This window comes from Neovison vison, chromosome 1 (genome assembly GCF_020171115.1).
Source record: "Neovison vison isolate M4711 chromosome 1, ASM_NN_V1, whole genome shotgun sequence".
Classification (NCBI taxonomy): Eukaryota; Metazoa; Chordata; class Mammalia; order Carnivora; family Mustelidae; genus Neogale; species Neogale vison.
Window position 1 is genome coordinate 205203886 of NC_058091.1, and position 18768 is coordinate 205222653.

Sequence of the window (18768 nt, forward strand, 5' to 3'; positions counted from 1 at the left end):
CTTGTACAAGACCGCAATAAGAAGCGGGCGGCCATAGAGCAGGGATTTTCTTAAGGGACCACGGTTAAAGTGGTGGCAATCTTGTACAAGACCGCAATAAGAAGCGGGGCGGCCACAGAGCCGGGATTTTCTTCCGCGGTAAAGCGAGGAGTAAAGGTCGACTGAAGTATATGTGCATAAAAAGTTAATGTGTTAGTTAGTGCCTTTAACGTCCGCGTCTGTTGTCTTTGTGTTCATAATGGGATCTGAAGTATCTAAAGTGCAGTTAGAAGGGTCTTTAAAAGACCTGCTGTAAGCCAATGGAACTCCACTAAAAGCAAAAACTGCTCGGGCCTTTTTGAATACAGTGGAAAAGGCGCCTCCATGGTTCCTAGATGAAGGCTTGCTAAACATACCTCAATGGGACCACCTGTGATCCAGGGTTTGGCCCCTGTAAAACCTATTAATGCCTCGGGGCCATATCAACCTTTGCCATTGAGGACCCGGTGCAACAGGCGAGACATTATCTATCATAAGCTGTTCCCTGTGAATGCTTTAACTCTTCGCCTCAAATTTAACATAACAAAAGCACAGGCACGGGACACAGTAGTCTCCTGCAGAAACTGCTTGACTTTACTACCTGCACCGTCCTTGGGGGTTAATCCTAAGGGTCTGTTACCTAATCATATATGGCAAATGGATGTCACACATGTTTCAGAATTTGGAAAGTTAAGATATGTTCATGTCTCTGTAGATACCTGCTCTGGAATAATTTTTGCCTCAGTGCATACGGGGGAAAAATCCAAAGATGTTATCGCCCATTGCCTACAGGCTTTCGCGGCATGGGGAAAGCCACGCCAGTTAAAGACAGATAATGGTCCAGCCTACACCTCACAACCCTTTAAAGCCTTCCTACAACAACTTGACATTCACTTGATACATGGAATACCCTATAACCCACAAGGACAGAGTGTTGTGGAGCGCGCGCATCTTACAATAAAAAATGCGCTTTATAAACAAAAAGGGGGAATAGGGGACACCTTCAGGTCCCCTAAAGATAAGCTCAACACCATTCTCTTTATTTTGAATTTTTTAACGTTGGACAAAACAGGCAAATCAGCTGCAGACAGACATGCAACTGCTGCTGCTGCTCCTCCTAAGCCTTTAGTACTTTGGAAGGACATCCTCACAGGAAAGTAGAATGGACCAGATCCAGTGTTAGTATGGAGTAGGGGGTCTGTATGTGTTTTTCCACAGGAAAAAGAGGCTCCAATTTGGATCCCAAAGCGGCTGGTGCGTGCAGCCTTGCCTCCAAACACCAGTCATGATGCTGAAGATGCTGATGATAACGCTGAGGATGCTACACCTCCTGCGGCCGACTCAAGCCAGAGAGCTGTGAGCAGTGGTTAAAGCATGGCTATATCCTTTACCAGTGACTAATTCTTTTCTCATATTCCCTCCTCTCCCTTTGATGCATGGCAGGTCTGTGACTTGTTAGGAGCATGTACTGATATCTCAGCAGTGTCCATGTTAAATGGTGGCAAATTCCTCAACTATTCTTATAAACAAAATGACTCTAGTACCTTTGAGACAACAGTTAATGTGTCTTGTCCCAATAATATTACTTATCAGCCCACTCCCATATGCGTCTCACCACCGTTCCTTTTCCTCGTAACAAATGCTAGCAAGCTGAATGATACGTTGAATTGCACTAAGAATTGCTATCTTTCCCAGTGCTGGAATGTCACGGCCTTCAAGCTGGCTGTGATTATGCGTATCCCTACTCCTATCCCAGTTTTCATTCCAGAGGACAAGTTACCGGTGGTGCTATCCAGAAAGAAGAGAGACTTTGGTATCACAGCCGCCATTGTGAGAGCATTGCCTATATCTACAGCAGCTGCCACGGCAGCAGCAGTCTCGATTGCTGCAACTAGATCCACTGCGGAAGCTGTGAACACCCTTGCAGCAGGAACGGCCGCTGCCCTTCAAACACAGACTCAGATCAATGCACATCTGCAAGCAGGAATCCTGATAGTCAACCAGAGAGTGGATTTGGTTCAAGAACAAGTGGACATATTGGGGGCCCTATTGGGACTGGGATGTATAGCACCCTTCCCGGCAATTTGTGTAACTCCCATAGCCTATGCTAATATGAGTGACTTACAGAATGTCTCCCGACAGCTCTCCCAGTATTTGCAGGGTGCTTGGTCTGACGATTTTCTGACGATTTTCAAAATTTCACACGAGTACGTGTGTGCAACCAACTTCCCTCCCAGAGCTATTTCAAACATTCAGCAATATGTTCCAGTTTACCAAACAATGGGCTGGCACAATTGGTCTTCTTGTCCTCCTTCTTATTGGCATTCTGCTTCTATTCAGAAAAGTTCGCCAATGGAGAACACAGCAGCGAGAGCAGAGCCGAGCTATAGTACAAGCCCTTATGTCAATAGAGGCTGGGACATCTCCCCAGATGTGGCTAAGCATGCTAGATCGGTAGTCAAAGACAGGTAAGATCAGTAGAGAAACATACCAACCTAAGACAGGACAGAGATCATCGATATCTTGTGTCTGATGACGGGTAAGGATGTTTTCTGCTACTGACAACCTAAGACAGGCACGATCTCCGCCATAAAACAAAAAAGGGGGAGATGTCGGGGACCGCCTCCGGCCGGGAAAGTCCCCGCCATTACAAGATGGCGCTTGGCTCACTGCCAGCAAAATACGCTGCAAGTGAACATCGAACTTTCTGGTGAAGCCCACCTAAAGGAGGACATAGTCATTGGCTGTTTCAAATTTAATCAGCATAGTAACAGGACTCTCATTGGCTCTCCCCATTGTTTGGCCCCTTATTGGTCACCTTGTTCACTGATTGGTCATGTAAACGTATATAAGTGTGTGGACTTGGGGAAATAAAGAGAAGACAGATCTGAACCGGGGCTTCTTGTCGTCCTTGCGGGTCGAGGGCGACAGAAGAGAAACAGAAATGAGAAAAAATAGAAAATGAAAACAAAATGGAAGAAGCCCTAAGAGCAAATGACATATGCAATAAAGGGGTTAGTATTCAAAATACATACAGAACTTACAAAACTCAACACCCAAAAGACAAATAATCCAATTAAAAATGGGCAGAAGACATGATGAACAGAGATTTCTCCAAAAAAGACATCCACATGGCCAAAAGACACATGGAAATATGTTCATAATCACCATCAGGGAAATGCAAATCAAAACTACAAGGAGATATCACCTCACTCCTGTCAGAAGGCTAAAAGCAGCAACACAAGAAACAATAGGTCTTGGTGAGGATGTGGGAAAAAGGAACACTCCCGCACTGCTGATGGGAATGCAAACAAGTGCAGCCACTGTGGAAAACAGTACAGAGGTTCCTTAAAGGGTTAAAACAAAGAACTATCCTATGATCCAGCAACTGCACTACTGGCTATTAACCCAAAGAATACAAAGTGGCTCAGTGGGTTAAGCCGCTGCCTTCGGCTCGGGTCATGATCTCAGGGTCCTGGGATCGAGTCCCGCATCGGGCTCTCTGCTCAGCGGGGGGGGGGCTGCTTCCTCCTTTCTCTCTCACTGCCTGCCTCTCTGCCTGCTTGTCATCTCTCTCTGTCAAATAAATAAATAAATTCTTAAAAAAAAAAAAATACTAATTCAATGGGATACATGCACCCATGTGTTTATGGCAGCATTATTTACAACAGGCAAGATATTGAAGCAGTCCAAGTGTTCAATGACTCAGGAATGAATGTGGTATTTATATACAATGGAATTATTATTTAGCCGTAAAAAGAATGAAATCTTGCCACTTGCAACAACATGGATGGAGCTAGAGAGTATTATGTTAAGTAAAGTCAGTCAGAGAAAGACAAATACCAAACACCAATGGTTACCAGAGGTGAAGGAGGTGGGCAGAGGGTGGATTAAATAGGTGATGGGTGATTAAGGAGTGCATTTGGAGTGATGAGCACCAGGTGATATATGAAATTATTGAACCATTGTAATTTTGGAACTGGAACTAATATAACACTGTATGTTAACTAGAATTAAAACAAAAAATTCTTAAAAAAGCTCTAACATATCAATAATTAAAATAAATGTAAACAGGGGTGCCTGGGTGACTCCGTGGGTTAAGTCTCTGCCTTCAGCTCAGGTCATGATCTCAGGCCTGGGATGGAGCCCGGCATTGGGCTCTCTGATCAGCAGGGAGCCTGCTTCCCCTTCTCTCTCTGTCTGCCTATCCGCTTACTTGAATCTCTCTCTGTGTGTCAAATAAATAAAATCTTCAAAAAAATAAAAATAAAAATAAAATAAAATAAATATAAACAGTTAAAATATGCCAAAGACAAATATTGGCAATGTGGACTTAAGGGAAAGAATGACCCAACTATAGGCTGTTTACAATTAACTCACTTAAAATAAGAGGTGAAAAAGTACCAGAAAAGATGCATGTAAACAAAAGCAGGGGTGGCTATATTAATTTTGGATAGACTTTAGAGCAAAGACAATTGCTAGAGAGAAAAGAGGACCATTATATAATGATAAAGGATGGATCCAACAGGAATACTTAACGATCCTAAATGGTACACACAAAGCAAAATACATGAAGAACTGATAGAGCTAAACGGAATAACAGACAAATTCTCAGTTATGATTGGGAACTTCAAGACTTCCCTTCTCAGAGACTCATAGAAATACTAAGCAGAAAATGAGCGAAGATTTAAAAGTTCTAAAGAATACAATCAGCCAAAAGGATCTGACTTCATCAAAAAAACAGCCAAATACCCACTTTTATTTTCATCCATTGAACACTCACCAAAACAGACCATATTCAGACCATAAAACAATTTTAAAAGTACTGAAATCATAAGAGTATATTCTCTGACCATAATGGACTCTAACTAAAAATTAGTAAGAGAAAGACAACTGGTAAGTCTCAAAACACTTGGAAATTAAACAACACACTTCTAAACAACCCAAGCATCAGAGAACAAGTCTCTAAGTAAAGTTAAAAAAGAAACAGAATGGAGTAAAAATGCAAAGACAACACAGAAAAAACGTCAAAAGATGTGGGATACAACTAAAAAAGTGCCAAGAGGAATAAGTATAAGATGAAATGCTACATTAGCAAACAGAAAATGTCCCAAATCAGTATCTTAAATTTCTACTTAAGAAAATGAACCCAAAGCAATCAGAAGAGAAATAATAAAAAATAAAAGCAAAAATCAAAAAAACTGAAAACAAGAAAACCTTTGAAATCCTCTGAAAAAGTAAAATTGATAAAATCTTTAGCAAAATTGGCAAAACAAAAAGGAGAGAAGGTACAAATTATGAATCAGCAATAAAAGAAAGTATCACTGAACATCCTCAAGTCATTAAAAGGGTAATCAGGAAATAATACAAACAAGTTTTTGCTCTTAAACTAGATTAATTAGAAGAAATGAATCAGTTCCTCAATCAACCACATACAGATCTTCCTCTACCTTCAACAGGGTTACATCCAGCTAACCCATTTTAAGTTGAAAATATCACAAATCAGAAATGCATTTAAAATGGGGTGCCTGGGTGGCTCATTCCCTTAAGAGTCTGCCTTTGGCTCAGGTCATGATCTCAGGATTCTGGGATCGAGCACTACATCAGGCCCCTGCTCAGTGAGGAGCCTGCTTCTCCCTCTCCCTACCACTCTGCCTACTTGTACTCGCTCGCTCTCTCTGTCAAATAAATAAATAAAATCTTTTTTAAAAATGCATTTAATGAACCTAAGCTACCAAACATCAGAGCTTACCCTCACCTACATTAAGTCTCCTCCAAAAACTTACATTATTAGTCTACAGTTGGGCAAAATCACCTAATGCAAAGCCTATTTTACTTGAAAAAAAAAAAAAGTGTTGAATATCTCATGTAATTTACTAAATACTGAAAGTGAAAAACACAATGGTTGTAAGAGTACAGAATCCTTTTAAGTGTTATAGGTTGCGGCTGTTTACACTTGTGATTGCAGACTGACTGTGAGCTATGATTTGCTGCTGCAGCTCAGCATGGTAAGAATCTTACCACATATTGTTAGGCCAGGAAAAGATCAGAATTCAAAATCCAAGTATGGTTTTTACTGAATGTGTATCATTTTCACACCATCGTAAAGCCAAAAAAATCTTTAGTCAGGGACTGTTTGTGCTACCAATATTCAACCAAAATAAATAATAAATAAATATAAATCCACAACCGTTTTTAAAAAATGAATTCATAATTTTAATTCTTAAAAAAAAAAAGAAAAGAAAAAATCCCATGCTGAAATGTTTCACCAAAGAATTCTAGCAAATATTTAAAGAATACCAAAATTTCACAAACTCTTCCAAAGAGTAGAAAAGGAGGTAATGTTACCTGCCTCATTCTATGAGGCCAGTATTACCCAAATACTGAAATGAAACAAAGATATCAAAAGAAAGATACAAACCATATCACTAATGAATTTGACACAAATTCTCAACAAATCAACAACCTAAATTCAGCAATATTTGAAAAACATTACATACCATAACCACATGGGATTTACTCCACATATGCAAGGAGTGTTCAACATTTAAAAAAAAAGTGTAATCTACAATATAAACAAGCTAAAGAAAAAAAATCTTATCATATAAATTGACTCAGTAAAATATTTTGGCAAAATCCATCAACCATTCATAATAAAAACTCTCAGTGAACTAGGAGGACAGGTGATCTACCTACACTTAAAGTATCTACCCAACTACCCACCCCCACAAAAGTACACTTGACATGATATTTAATGCTGAAATACTAAATGCTTTCCACCTAAAGCAAGGAACAAAGCAAGGATGTCTGCTCTTACAACTCTGAGTCAATACAGTACTAGAAGTTCTAGCCAATGCAACAAGACAAGAAATAAAAGGCATAGAGATTAGAAAGAATATTGTAAAAAGCCTCTAAAAACTAAAATGTAATTTTAGCAAGGTCAAAAAATACAGGACCAATGCAAAAATCAACCACATTTCTATGTACTAATAATGAACATATGGAAACTGAAATAAAAAAGATAATATTCACAAAATTCCTCCACAGAAAACAAACGAACAAAAAAAGTATAAATTTAACAAGGTGTACAACAGGACTTGTAGATATGGATAAGCTTGTTCTAAGTTTATATGTAAAGACACAAGGCTTTGAATAACTCAAACGATCTTGAAAAGTGAGAGGAACCACTCTACCTGATTTTAGGACTATACAGATAATCAGGAGTATCACAGCAGATGGAAACGTATAAACCAAGAGAACTCAAGAGAGAACCCAGCAGTCAACCCATACATATATGCCCAATTGACTTTTTATGAAAGTGCAAAAGCAATTCAAAAGAGGAAAGAAAGGGGTGCCTAGATGGCTCAGGGGGTTAAGCCTCTGCCTTTGGCTCAGGTCATGATCCCAGGGTCCTGGGATCAAGCCCCGCATAGGACCCTCCATTCAGCAGGGAGCCTGCTTCCCATGCGCCACCACCTCCCCACCTGCCTCTCTGCCTACTTGTGATCTCTGTCTGTCCAATAATTAAATAAAATCTTAAAAAAAAAAAAAAAAGAGGAAAGAAATTTACTTTTTCAACAAATGATGCTGGAGCAACTAGATATCCATAGGCAAAAATATGAAACTTAATTTAAAATTATCTTTTAAAAAAAATCAAAATAAGTCATAGGCTTAACTACAAACCATTAAAGTATAGAACTTTTATAAAGCTATCACGGTAGAAAATGTTTGAGACCTATGCTAGGTAAAGAGTTCTCAGACTTGCTTCCAAAAGTAAATATTAATAAATTAAGCCTCAACAAAATTAAAAACTTTTGCTCACAGAAAGACCTTGTCAAAAGGAAAAGAAAAAAAAAGAAAAGCTACAGAATGGGAGAAAGTATCTGCACGTAGCAGAAAATGGAGTAATATTTAAAATTCTCAAAACTTGGGACGCCTGGGTGGCTCAGCTGGTTGAGCAGCTGCCTTCGGCTCAGGTCATGATCCCAGCGTTCTGGGATCGAGTCCCGCATCGGGCTCCTTGCTCGGCAGGGAGCCTCCTTCTCCCTCTGCCTCTGCCTGCCATTCTGTCTGCCTGTGTTTGCTCTCATTCCCTCTCTCTCTGTGATAAATAAAAAGAAAATATTAAAAAAATAATAATAAATTTTAAAAAAAATTCTCAAAACTCAACAATAAAACAATCCTATTGGAAAATGGGCAAAAGACATGAACAAACATTTTACCAAAGAGGATAGACAGATAGCAAATTAGCAAATGAAAAGATCTTCAACATCATCAGCCATTTAGGGAAATACAAATTAAAACCTCAATAAGATCACTAGACACCTTATGGGAACAGCTTAAATAAAAATTTGACAATATCAAACGCTTGTGAGAATAGAGAGAATCTGAACTGCTCATACATTACTGGTAAGAATGTAAACGGATACAGTCACTCTAAAAAATAGATTGGCAGTTTCTTATAAAACTGAACATGCAACTGCCACAGAGTCCTGCAACTGCACTCCTGGATATTTATCAGACAAAAATGACCATTTATATCCACACAAAAATATGAACACTAATATTCAGAGCAGCTTTTTTCCCCCTAATAGTTAAAACTGGAAATAATCCGAATGTTCTCCAGTGGGGGAATGGCTAAACGGTCCTATAACCGCATCATAAAATACTCCTTAGCAAATGAAAAGGGACAAAACTACTTATACATGCAATGACTCGGATGAATCTTGAAGGAATTATGTTGAGTAACAAAGGCTAACCCCAAAAGGTTACATACTACGTGATTCCATCTGTACAACTGGGGGGGGGGGCGTGTAACGTTTTTGAAAGGGCAAAACGAAAAACAGATTAGTGGTTGCCAGGAGTTAGAGATAAGGGAGACGTGAAAGGAGGTGAGTTTGACTATAAATGGGCAGCACAAGAAAACCGGTGGTGATGAAACTGTTCTGTATCTTTACTATAGTGATGATTACACAAATCTACACATGTGATAGAACTAAATGCATGCTGAACACACAGAGACACACAATTTTATGCAGACCCAATGAAATTGAAGGTTTAATTAAATTAAATTAATTTAATTAAAGTCAATTTCCTGGCTATCATACCAGACGTTGCCACTGAGGGGAAAAAAAAAATGGGTGAAGGACATGTACTCTATATTATTTCTTACAACTAATGTTAATCTACAGTTACCTCAAAATAAAATGCAATTAAAAAATAAGAAATAAATCAATATTTAGCTAGGTAGATAGACATGGATGCCTCTCTGCCTACACAATAAGTGATATAAATGTCTTAGCTGTGAACCCCCAGTCTAATGGGTTATACCTACAAAGAAGCCTTAACAGATTAAAAAGAATCTTTAGGTCTTTCCCTTATGCTTCAGACAGATATGTAAGATAAAAGGAATTTCAAAAGTAATCTTTTAAAGGTTACTTCTAAAGAGAGAGCTTCTAGTTGGTGAATACATGGAGGTGGGAGTGTGGCTAGAAGAGTGGTAACCCCAGAGAAAGCATGGAAGCTCTGTGCCCTTTTCCACATACCTTGCCCAATGCTTCTCTTTCATTTTAGTTGTTGTTATGGCTCTTGTAATAAACTGATAATCTAGCTTGATAAAGTCTGATAAGGTGTTTATCTTACTGACACCCAGACAAAATAATAAAAATACACACGCACACAAAAATGTGTAATACTGAGTATTACAATAATGAACACAGAGTGAATTCAGAAATTTTGCTGGAGTAATGTCTCCCCACAGGACTGTTCATGGCTACCATCCATGGTCATATGTAGGATCTTTTCATTCTATAAGAATCAGACAGACACTTAAATAATTTTTCCATCTTTCAACATACATATGGCCAAAAAAAAAAAAAAAGATATAAATCACTAACATGTAAGGAAAGAAGGAAGAATATAAGGGAAGTTTTTCTTTCCTCCAGCGAAAGACATGAAATAAAATCAGTTTCTCAAGTAGTAAATGTGCATCTGATCTACATCAAAATCACCCAAAGCCATTTTTAAAGAGAGAGGGTTATCCAGTGTATGGGTCAGCTCAGACTGCCATAACCAAAAAAAAAACAAAAAACAAAAAACAAAAAAAACACACTGGATAGCTTAAACCAAAGAAACTTATTTTCTCACCGTTCTAGAAGCTGAGTCCAAGATTAAAGCGTGAGCAGAAGTGCTTTTTAGTAAGGCCACTCTCCTTGACTTTAGATGGCCACCTTCTCACTCTGAACTCACATGGCCTTTTCTCTGCACATGTGCACTCCCATGTCTCTTTCTCTTCTTCTAAGGTCCAAAATGATTATGGACCCACCCTCATGACCTCATTTAATCTTAAATGTGGCCCTATACACATACAGCCACATAGGGACTTAGGGCTTCAATCTATGACTTTTAGGGGGACAAAATTCAGTCCATAATACCCAGTGACCAACCGGCCCTGAAGTATATTTTATATGAGTATATATATATATATATATATATATATACTATACTTACTGGAAGGGGGCAAGGCAAAGGAAAAAGTATAGTATGTACATTACAATTCCAATTCTATCACTTAGTGTTCCCAACAATAAAAATGAGGAGAATATCTATTCTTACTGTATAGCTGTGAGAAGTAAAAGAAATAATCTATGTAAAGTGCCCAGCATATGGTAAAGGACTAGTCAATCCTGGACCTCTGCCTTTCTTCCCCTCCCCCCGCAAAATTAATTATAAATATTACTCAAATATAAACATATCTGAAAAATTATGGGAACTAGATTCTGTCCCAGTTCTACCACTACCTAGCTATGTGACCTTAACCAAACCACTCTTCTGCATCCGGGATATGAGAGTTTCCTCTATCACTAAAATACTATGTATCTATGCGTATCATTCATGACTGTAATCAAACGCCAATACTACAAAAGCTAATCAAACTTTTTTTTTAAGGTTTTATTTATTTATCTGAGAGAGAGCGAGTGAGCACAGAGGGAGAATGAGAGGGAGAAGCAGACTCCCCACTAAGCAGGAAGCCCGATGTGGGGCTCAATCCCAGGACCCTGGGATCATGACCCGAGCTGAACGCAGACATCCAACCAACTGAGCAACCCAGGCACCCCGCTATTCAAACTTTTTATAAAATTCCAGTAAAAGAGGATTATGGTATGAAATTTCAATTTATTCTTCCAAATACTTCCATTCTTTAAACTCTTCCACAGCTATCCTCCAAAGTGAAAAATGTATCTGTACAACATGCCTGTAAGGCTAATTTCACCATCTTCTCTTTATCATTAATGCTTCATCTTCCAAGTAGATTGTATACTCTTATATTTTTGTTCCCCTACGTTTGTTTTACTCACAAAAATCACTTAATCACTGAAATGCCTAAAATCACACCCCAAATCCTATTGAGATATGGTCAGGCATATGGAGAGGTTTCCAATAAATTGTACCTGACAACTGTTTTTAACTTAGCCCACTACTGAAATGTATTGTGAGTGATTTCAAGATGGGATACTTACTGCACATTCAAACAATGAGCCATAACCAGCATCCATACTCCATAAATGTGCTTTAAAATTAAGATAATAGTCAGAAGCAAATCTACTGTGAGGATATTTGAATCATTTAACAAAAAACAATTTACCATGTTAAGCCTAAGGGAAGAACTTGTAAGTACTTGCCCTTTCCCCTACCTTGTCCCTCACCACTCCTATCCTAGTATTACCTGGTACTACATATAAATGAGTAACACATGAGGTAGGTTTTTGCTTAGGTGCCTTTAACATATCTCACCTGCCAGTATCAATGCCCTTGTACAGTCCCTACCCAAATCAAATCTGAACTGGGTCATGTTATTAGCACTGGCCATCGGTACCTCAGCAAACACAAAGAATGCAGACACTTGATAAATGCTGGCACAGTGAGGCTTCTCCTCTTGAAATGCTCCTACATGAAACCCAGCTTCCATGCTGTGGAGAAACTCAAGCTAATTAAGGGGGCAGATGAAGGGAGAGAAGCAGTCATATTCCCAGGTATCCACCAGCTGTTCCAGCCATCTCAGCTGCAGCATCAGATTTATGAATTAAGAAGCCACCTTAGATGTTACAGCCAACAGATGACACATGGAGTAGTCCCCATCAAGCCCTAACTTTTAGAATTAAGAGCAAATAAACCTTGTTGTAACTAAACACATGTAAGCCAATTAGAAAAGTTCTGATTGGTAGTAAGCAACCAAGAAATGTCAGCAGTAATAACGGTTACTGTTAATAATTATTATAAGTCCCACCCCACCAATGTATTGTTTTGGGTATTAAAGTTGCTCTCAGAGACATTCTCTCATTTTCTTAATATAGAGACAATATAGAGATATTGGCAATATAGGCCAATAAAGAGACAGGAGTAGGGACACCTGGGAGGCTCAGTCATTAAGCGTCTGCCATCATTCAACTCAGGTCAGAACCCCAGGGTCCTGGGATCAAGCCCCACATCGGGCTCCCTGCAGGGTGGGAGGCCTGCTTCTCACTCTCCCATTGCCCCTGCTTATGCTGCCTTTCTCAATGAGTTTCTCTCTATCAAATAAAAAAATATATCATTTTTTTATAAATAAATAAACAGACAGGAGTAAAGCAACCAGATAGGCCTACTTTTTGCGTTCCCTTTCTGCTTCCTAATTTACAGCTGTCCTTACACACACACACACACACACACACACACACGCATACACACAAACCCCACCCCCGACCTACCCCCCACAGCGTGGAGCCCAATGCAAGACTCCAAGGACTCCAACACAGATGGTGAGATCAAGACCTGAGCCAAGATTAAGAGTGGGACACTGAACCCACTAAGAAACCCAGGTACCCCTGTCCTTTTTCTTTTTATCTCTACCTATAATGCTTGCATGATTTCCCCAGAGTGCCTAATCAATGATCCAAACCAATTCTACCCTTTGGCTGTGCTCTTTATTCTCAAGAATTACAGGCACTTCCTTCAACTTCCTTCAACCTCCTTCCAGACCAGTGGTAAATAAAATTAAGAGTTCAGTAGGACAGACTCTTCACGAAGGGTCAAAAGTTTATACTCCTTTAACTTGTAATTCTTTTTCACATGACAGAATCATTAGGCAAAGGGTGTGGGGACCAATAAGGTCTTGTTTAGAAATTTATAAATTAAGCAACAGGGATAACATACTTGCTACCTTTCCTCAAAGACTTACTGATCCTAATTATATAATTTTCTTATTCCTTTAAAGCCCATGACCTTTTGTTCATACTTCACTCATGATATTTATCTTAATCTAGCCTGAGCGAGAGTAGTTGGTTTACTTAACTTCCTATTAGATCTATAACTGTCCCAGAATATTTTATGGACTTGAGAGAATTGAGAAAATGGGCATCTTACTCATTTTTGTATCCCTTAAATTAAGCACCCACTACACTGTTCTACTATTCATACAAATATGGTTTAAAAAAAAAAAAAAATCTGGGTCCTGGTCAGCAACCACTCTGTACTTAACTAATCCTTGCAATTCTCACCTCCTCCCAATTTTACTAAGAAATAATGACTCACCCATAGTTATAATGCAATTAGTGACAAAGTTAATGAACACTACATGTCCTAACATTCACCTCTAAAAATTATTTGGCTTAATTAGAAAGATTTTATTTTTGTAGAGATAGTCACATTTTTTTTAGGAAAAGAAAGGCATCTTTTATGTTCCTTATTTCCTTTTCCTTCAAGTTTCAGGCTTGAGAAGACTGCATATTGTGTCCAAGGTAAGATCTATGCCACCTGCCAGGCAAATAATATCAAAGGCAAAGCAAGCCTAGTGGAGGCTACAGCAAACCAAAGCTCAGAACTCACCTAAATGGGGCAACCACTACTCAGCTCTAGCAAGCTACAATCAAACTGGAACAGCAACCAGGTAGAGCCAAATTCTGTGATTTTGCAAGTGATGCTAGAAAGTGAGACTTCTTAAATGTGAAGTCTTCCTATTTTTAAGTGGTGGAGACTGATTAATGTTCCAAATACACCAAGAAAAAGCAATACACGTATCTGTGGAGTGGATACAGTCTAAGCGCATCCTGCTATTGCAGGCTCATAGTTCAGAATCTCTACATATAACTGAAGGTAGACTAAGCGAACATGCTCCTTTACTATTAGCCTCACCTCTAAAGCAAAGAAAGCAGGACCACTAAAAGCAAGTCCATAAAATTAGAAGGTGCACCAGTGACAAACTCCTTTAACTTTTTTCTCTCTTGAAAATCAAATCTGTTAGTTTTAAATACGGAATCTTCTACAGCATAAAAATACATAGGGGAGAATTTTTTGCTTTTTAAACGTATTTCCTCAAAATTTGAGAAAAGGAAAATATTCAAATAGTTAAAATTATACAAACTTTTCTGGCCTTAACCAAACTAATGAAAACATTCAGTAATAAACATGAGACAATGACTCCCCATGCATACAGAAAAACAAGGTACAAAACACTAATGGCATTAAAGTATTTGCTCTCGTCTATATATTGTCATTTGACTCTCTTGTGACCAACAGCACCAAACTCGCTGGATATAAGGTTGAACTCCATGACAAGGGAACTCTACTTTAACAAACCACTGTGGACTCAAACCTATGACCCGAACCTCCTTAATATGCTATCCAATAACTAAGGTAACCACTCACTAGTAAATACTGTTAGTCCAAGAACATTTCTTCTATACGTTTACAAAAGATTTGACAGGTTTTTTTTTAAGATTTTATCTGTTTATTTGACAGAGAGGGAGATCACAAGTAGACAGAGAGGCAGGCAAAGGGGGGGGGGGGAGCAGGCTCCCCGCTGAGCAGAGAGTGGGAAGTAGGGCTCCATCTCAAGACCCTGAGATTATGACCTGAGCTGAAAGCAGAGGCTTAACCCACTGAGCCATCCAGGCGCCCCAAAAGATTTGACATTATTTAACTAAATCATTAAAGCCCTTTAAAAAATAAGAATTTACAGAAAAGATCTGAACTTCATCTCTACACTACTTAACGGGCTGGAAGCCTTTATGAAGTCATAATTTTTAGTATAATTAATCACTTCTGATAGTCCTCTGGAGTTCCAACATTTCTTTAAAATAACTACTAGTGAGGGAGTCCCTGTACCAAAAAAATCAGTAGGCAATTTATTGACAATAAGATTATATTACTGTTACATTGGGACACCATATACTGAACACTTACTATGTGCCAGGTACGGTGCTGAGTACTTCCGGGTTCTCATTAAACCTTCAAAAACGACCCTATGATGGAGGTACCATTATTATCCCCATTTTATAGATGGGGAAACTGACCTTTCCAAGACCACACAGCTATAAGTGGCAGAGTCAGGATTACAGCCCAAATCTTGTCTAACTTCAGAATTTGCCCTTCAACACTACACTGTATTGCCTCCAATGACTCTGGGTTGATATCTCAGATAAACAAAAGAGGGAAATTTGTACTTCTTGTGACAAATTTTAAGAACATACCAGAAACGGAGGGTACTTTTCAGAACATGAACAATTCTCAAATACAGTCATACAAGTATCATTTTTATTCCCAAATACATATTAATAGTGATGGAAATCTCACACGACGGACTTCCCACAAACACAATTTCTCCTGAGTACTCATTCATGTTTATTATTGAAAATTTAATGGGAACACTCTATATATTCTGCCCAGTTTTGCTGTGAACATAAAACTATTCTACGAAATAAACTTTTCTTAAAAAAAATTTAGAACCACAATATGCCAAATATGTCTAATACAATTCAGTCACAAACACTGACATAAGACTATCTTCTTTCAGTATAAAAAGTTGCGCTTTATTATAACTGCAGTGCTGAGAATGTAGTGAGCACTTAAACATTTAACTGATTCTTTCAAGAAGGCTTGAAGGTATGTAAACAGTGCTGTAAAATGCAAATTTTTAACACTCCCAGAACATCTTCAGAAGTCTGTAACACTCAAACATAATATGGTAAGTTGGAATAAAATTAGACAAAAAAACTGAACTCCTAATTAATATAAAAAGAATGCAATACTGTTATACCATGGCTGACATAAATAAGGTTAATTTTATTTTTCCACCGTAAGTATCAAAAGATGTAGCCTTAAGTCAAAAATGGATCATTACAGAATCTTTTTCTAATTCATTTTGTAAGTCCTCTCTAAATCTTCCATAGCTTATCCAAAACAAACAAACAAAAACTTCCAATTGTTCCGAGTGACTGTCAACAAAGGAACCAAATATTTTTTCCTCTGACACACCACACCAAGGTTGTCAAAATTCTAAAGGCCAAATAATACTGATGTGAGGGATCTACAAAAACGGTTTTGTCATCTATTACCACATCCCATCAAAATTTTCCTCTCATCAAGGTCCACCTTTATAAATATATTACCTATGTTCACTTATGAAGGGAACAAATAAGGGGGAGGTACGTATGAAAAAACCATTTGCCCTATATATTCTGTAATATGCTGTCAAAACTAATTGTCAAATAGAACACCGTACTGGCCACCAACAGAGTGTTTTAGTGTTAATTGTATTTTACTTCAGTGTTGTACTTAAAAAGTCTCCACCATAAAAGATTACACTGATATTAATAAACGGGAATTCTATGACATAAATTACAGATACTACTGGAGGACGGGCCCTTAATCACACCTGTAATTCACAGAATTCCTTTCCTTTCTTGCTGACCCACATCTTCATAAGTGATCCAAAGACTTCAGCATCGCTATGCTTGCAAAGCCATGGGCTGGGATTTGCAGTGACACAAAAACAAAGCATGCTGACTAAGGCATGTTTCAAATGGTATCTATACAATATTCATTCAAACACTTATATATTCCAAAGCTTCTTACTAATAACCTGGCTTCAACAGGGAATGCACACACGGGTTATAAGAGACTGTGACTGCCTTGGTAGCTGCAAGCTCAGCTGAATCCCAGGACGCAACCTTAATTTGGAAGAGGCAGAACTATATCCGGTTCTCAATGGATACACATTTTTCACTTGCTTCCCACTCTCAAAAACTTTACATCTTCCCAGAGTAACAATAAATATACTAAGACGCCAGGGAGTATGCCCGTAGGGAGGATGAGTGATCAAATTAAATCCCCACGCGCGGAACCCGAAGCTTCAAAACTTTTCAGCACAAATCTCAACTGAAAGAACGAAGCAAGTTTTCCCACTTCTTTCTAGGAGCCAGCTGCCCCAATTCCTGAACAGCTGTCTTGACTTACTGGTTAGTTGGAGGAGCAGTCAGCGGGATGGCCACCTCTTCTTCCTCGTATTCTGGTCCATCCAGAGAGTCACCTTCGTCCACTGTTCCCAGGCCCGCGCCCAAAGGGGGCAGCTGAGGAGGCGGCGGCGGCAGAGGAGGGAATCCGCCGCCGGCCCCGAAGGTCTCAGCAGGCAACGAAGTGGTCCCCTTGGCGAGAACCATCTCTCCTCCAGGTCCGGCGGCAGCGGCAGCGGCAGCACCAGCCACGCCAGCAGCAGCACCTCCCCCTGACAGTCCGGCTCCCCCCATTGCTCCGGACACAGACCCGGCTCCTAGAAACGCTGACCCCAAAGCGGCTCCGCCAGCCAGAGTCCCGGCCATTCCGGCCTCCGTCAGCCCAGAATAGGGGACGGCTGCCACTGGCAGGGCCGGGGGTATCTTCACCCTACAGACTGCCTGATAGGCACTCGAGCCCGCGGCTGCGCCGCCTCCAGCTGCCCCGGCGGTCACCGGGCCGCCCTCCTCACTGCCGGCCTCGGCCGCCATCATGTTGAAGCCCGCTCTACTCTACTCTACCCTACTCGCCCGGGAGCCCCGGGGGCCACCAGGCCCGGGCTCCGAGCCGCCCCACCCAGGCGCGTCCCCCCTTCAGCTCCCCAGGCGGAGGAAACAACAACAAAAGGAGAGAGCCCGCCGCCGCGCCCCCTCCTCGGGCCACAGCCCAGGCTCCGGAGCTGCCCGGGTTACGGGAAGCGAAGTGGGCAAAAAACGCCTGCAACGCCTGCACAAACACCGCCCCAAACCTTCACCTTACACACCCACACTCACGCGCGCACACACACACACACATGCACAGAAGTAAAAAAACTTCCTGGCTGCACTAAAGAGGAAGGGAAGCACAGAGGAAGCGGCTGGGGCGGCTGCCGCTCCTTCAGCCACCGCCGCCGCCGCCGCCACCGCTTCTTCACCACCCTAGTTCCGGCCACCCCCACCGCAGCCACCGCCGGTGCCGCTGCTGGGGCTGGGGCCACTGCAGCCGCTTCATTCTCCACCGGACTGGAGATGGGAGGGGTGGGGAGAAAAGAGGAAGGGGGGCGGGGTGGTGGGGAAATCGACTGAACTGCTCCAACCTGGAGCGCTCATGAAAACCGACTAGAGAGAAAGGAAGGCGGGGCACCAGAGGAGGAGCCGAGGAAAGGAAGGGCTGGGGAGGAGGGCGAGGGCAACTTCTGCGCAGGCGCATTGCTAGCGCGGGGGTGAGGACGCCGGGCCTGGAGGAAAAGGAAGAGTCGGGAGGGAAGGAAGCCGCGGGAGCGCGCTGTGCGCGGCCGCGCTCACTGTTACGGTCGGGCTAGAGCTGGTGGTGGCGTCGCCGCTTCTCCAGTCGGTGGCGCGGGCGGTGGCGCGCGTCTGCCTCCGTGGGTTTTGTTTGACGGGCTTTGGGAGGAGTGGGTACCCGAGCACGCGGCCGCTGGGCACTGTGAAACAGGAGAGACGG

At 40.8% G+C, this 18768-nt stretch overlaps 1 protein-coding gene across 1 annotated transcript in view; it reads right to left on the reverse strand.

Annotated features, from left to right (window-relative positions):
• The window catches only part of RASA1 (RAS p21 protein activator 1), a 125685-nt gene extending 107280 nt beyond the window's left edge, over nucleotides 1–18405 (reverse strand). The window contains exon 1 of the mRNA XM_044265962.1: nucleotides 17290–18405. Coding sequence (XP_044121897.1) covers nucleotides 17290–17819 — 530 coding nt within the window. The 5' untranslated portion in view covers nucleotides 17820–18405. The remainder of the gene's footprint in view (nucleotides 1–17289) is intronic.
• Between the last annotated feature and the right edge of the window lie 363 nt (nucleotides 18406–18768).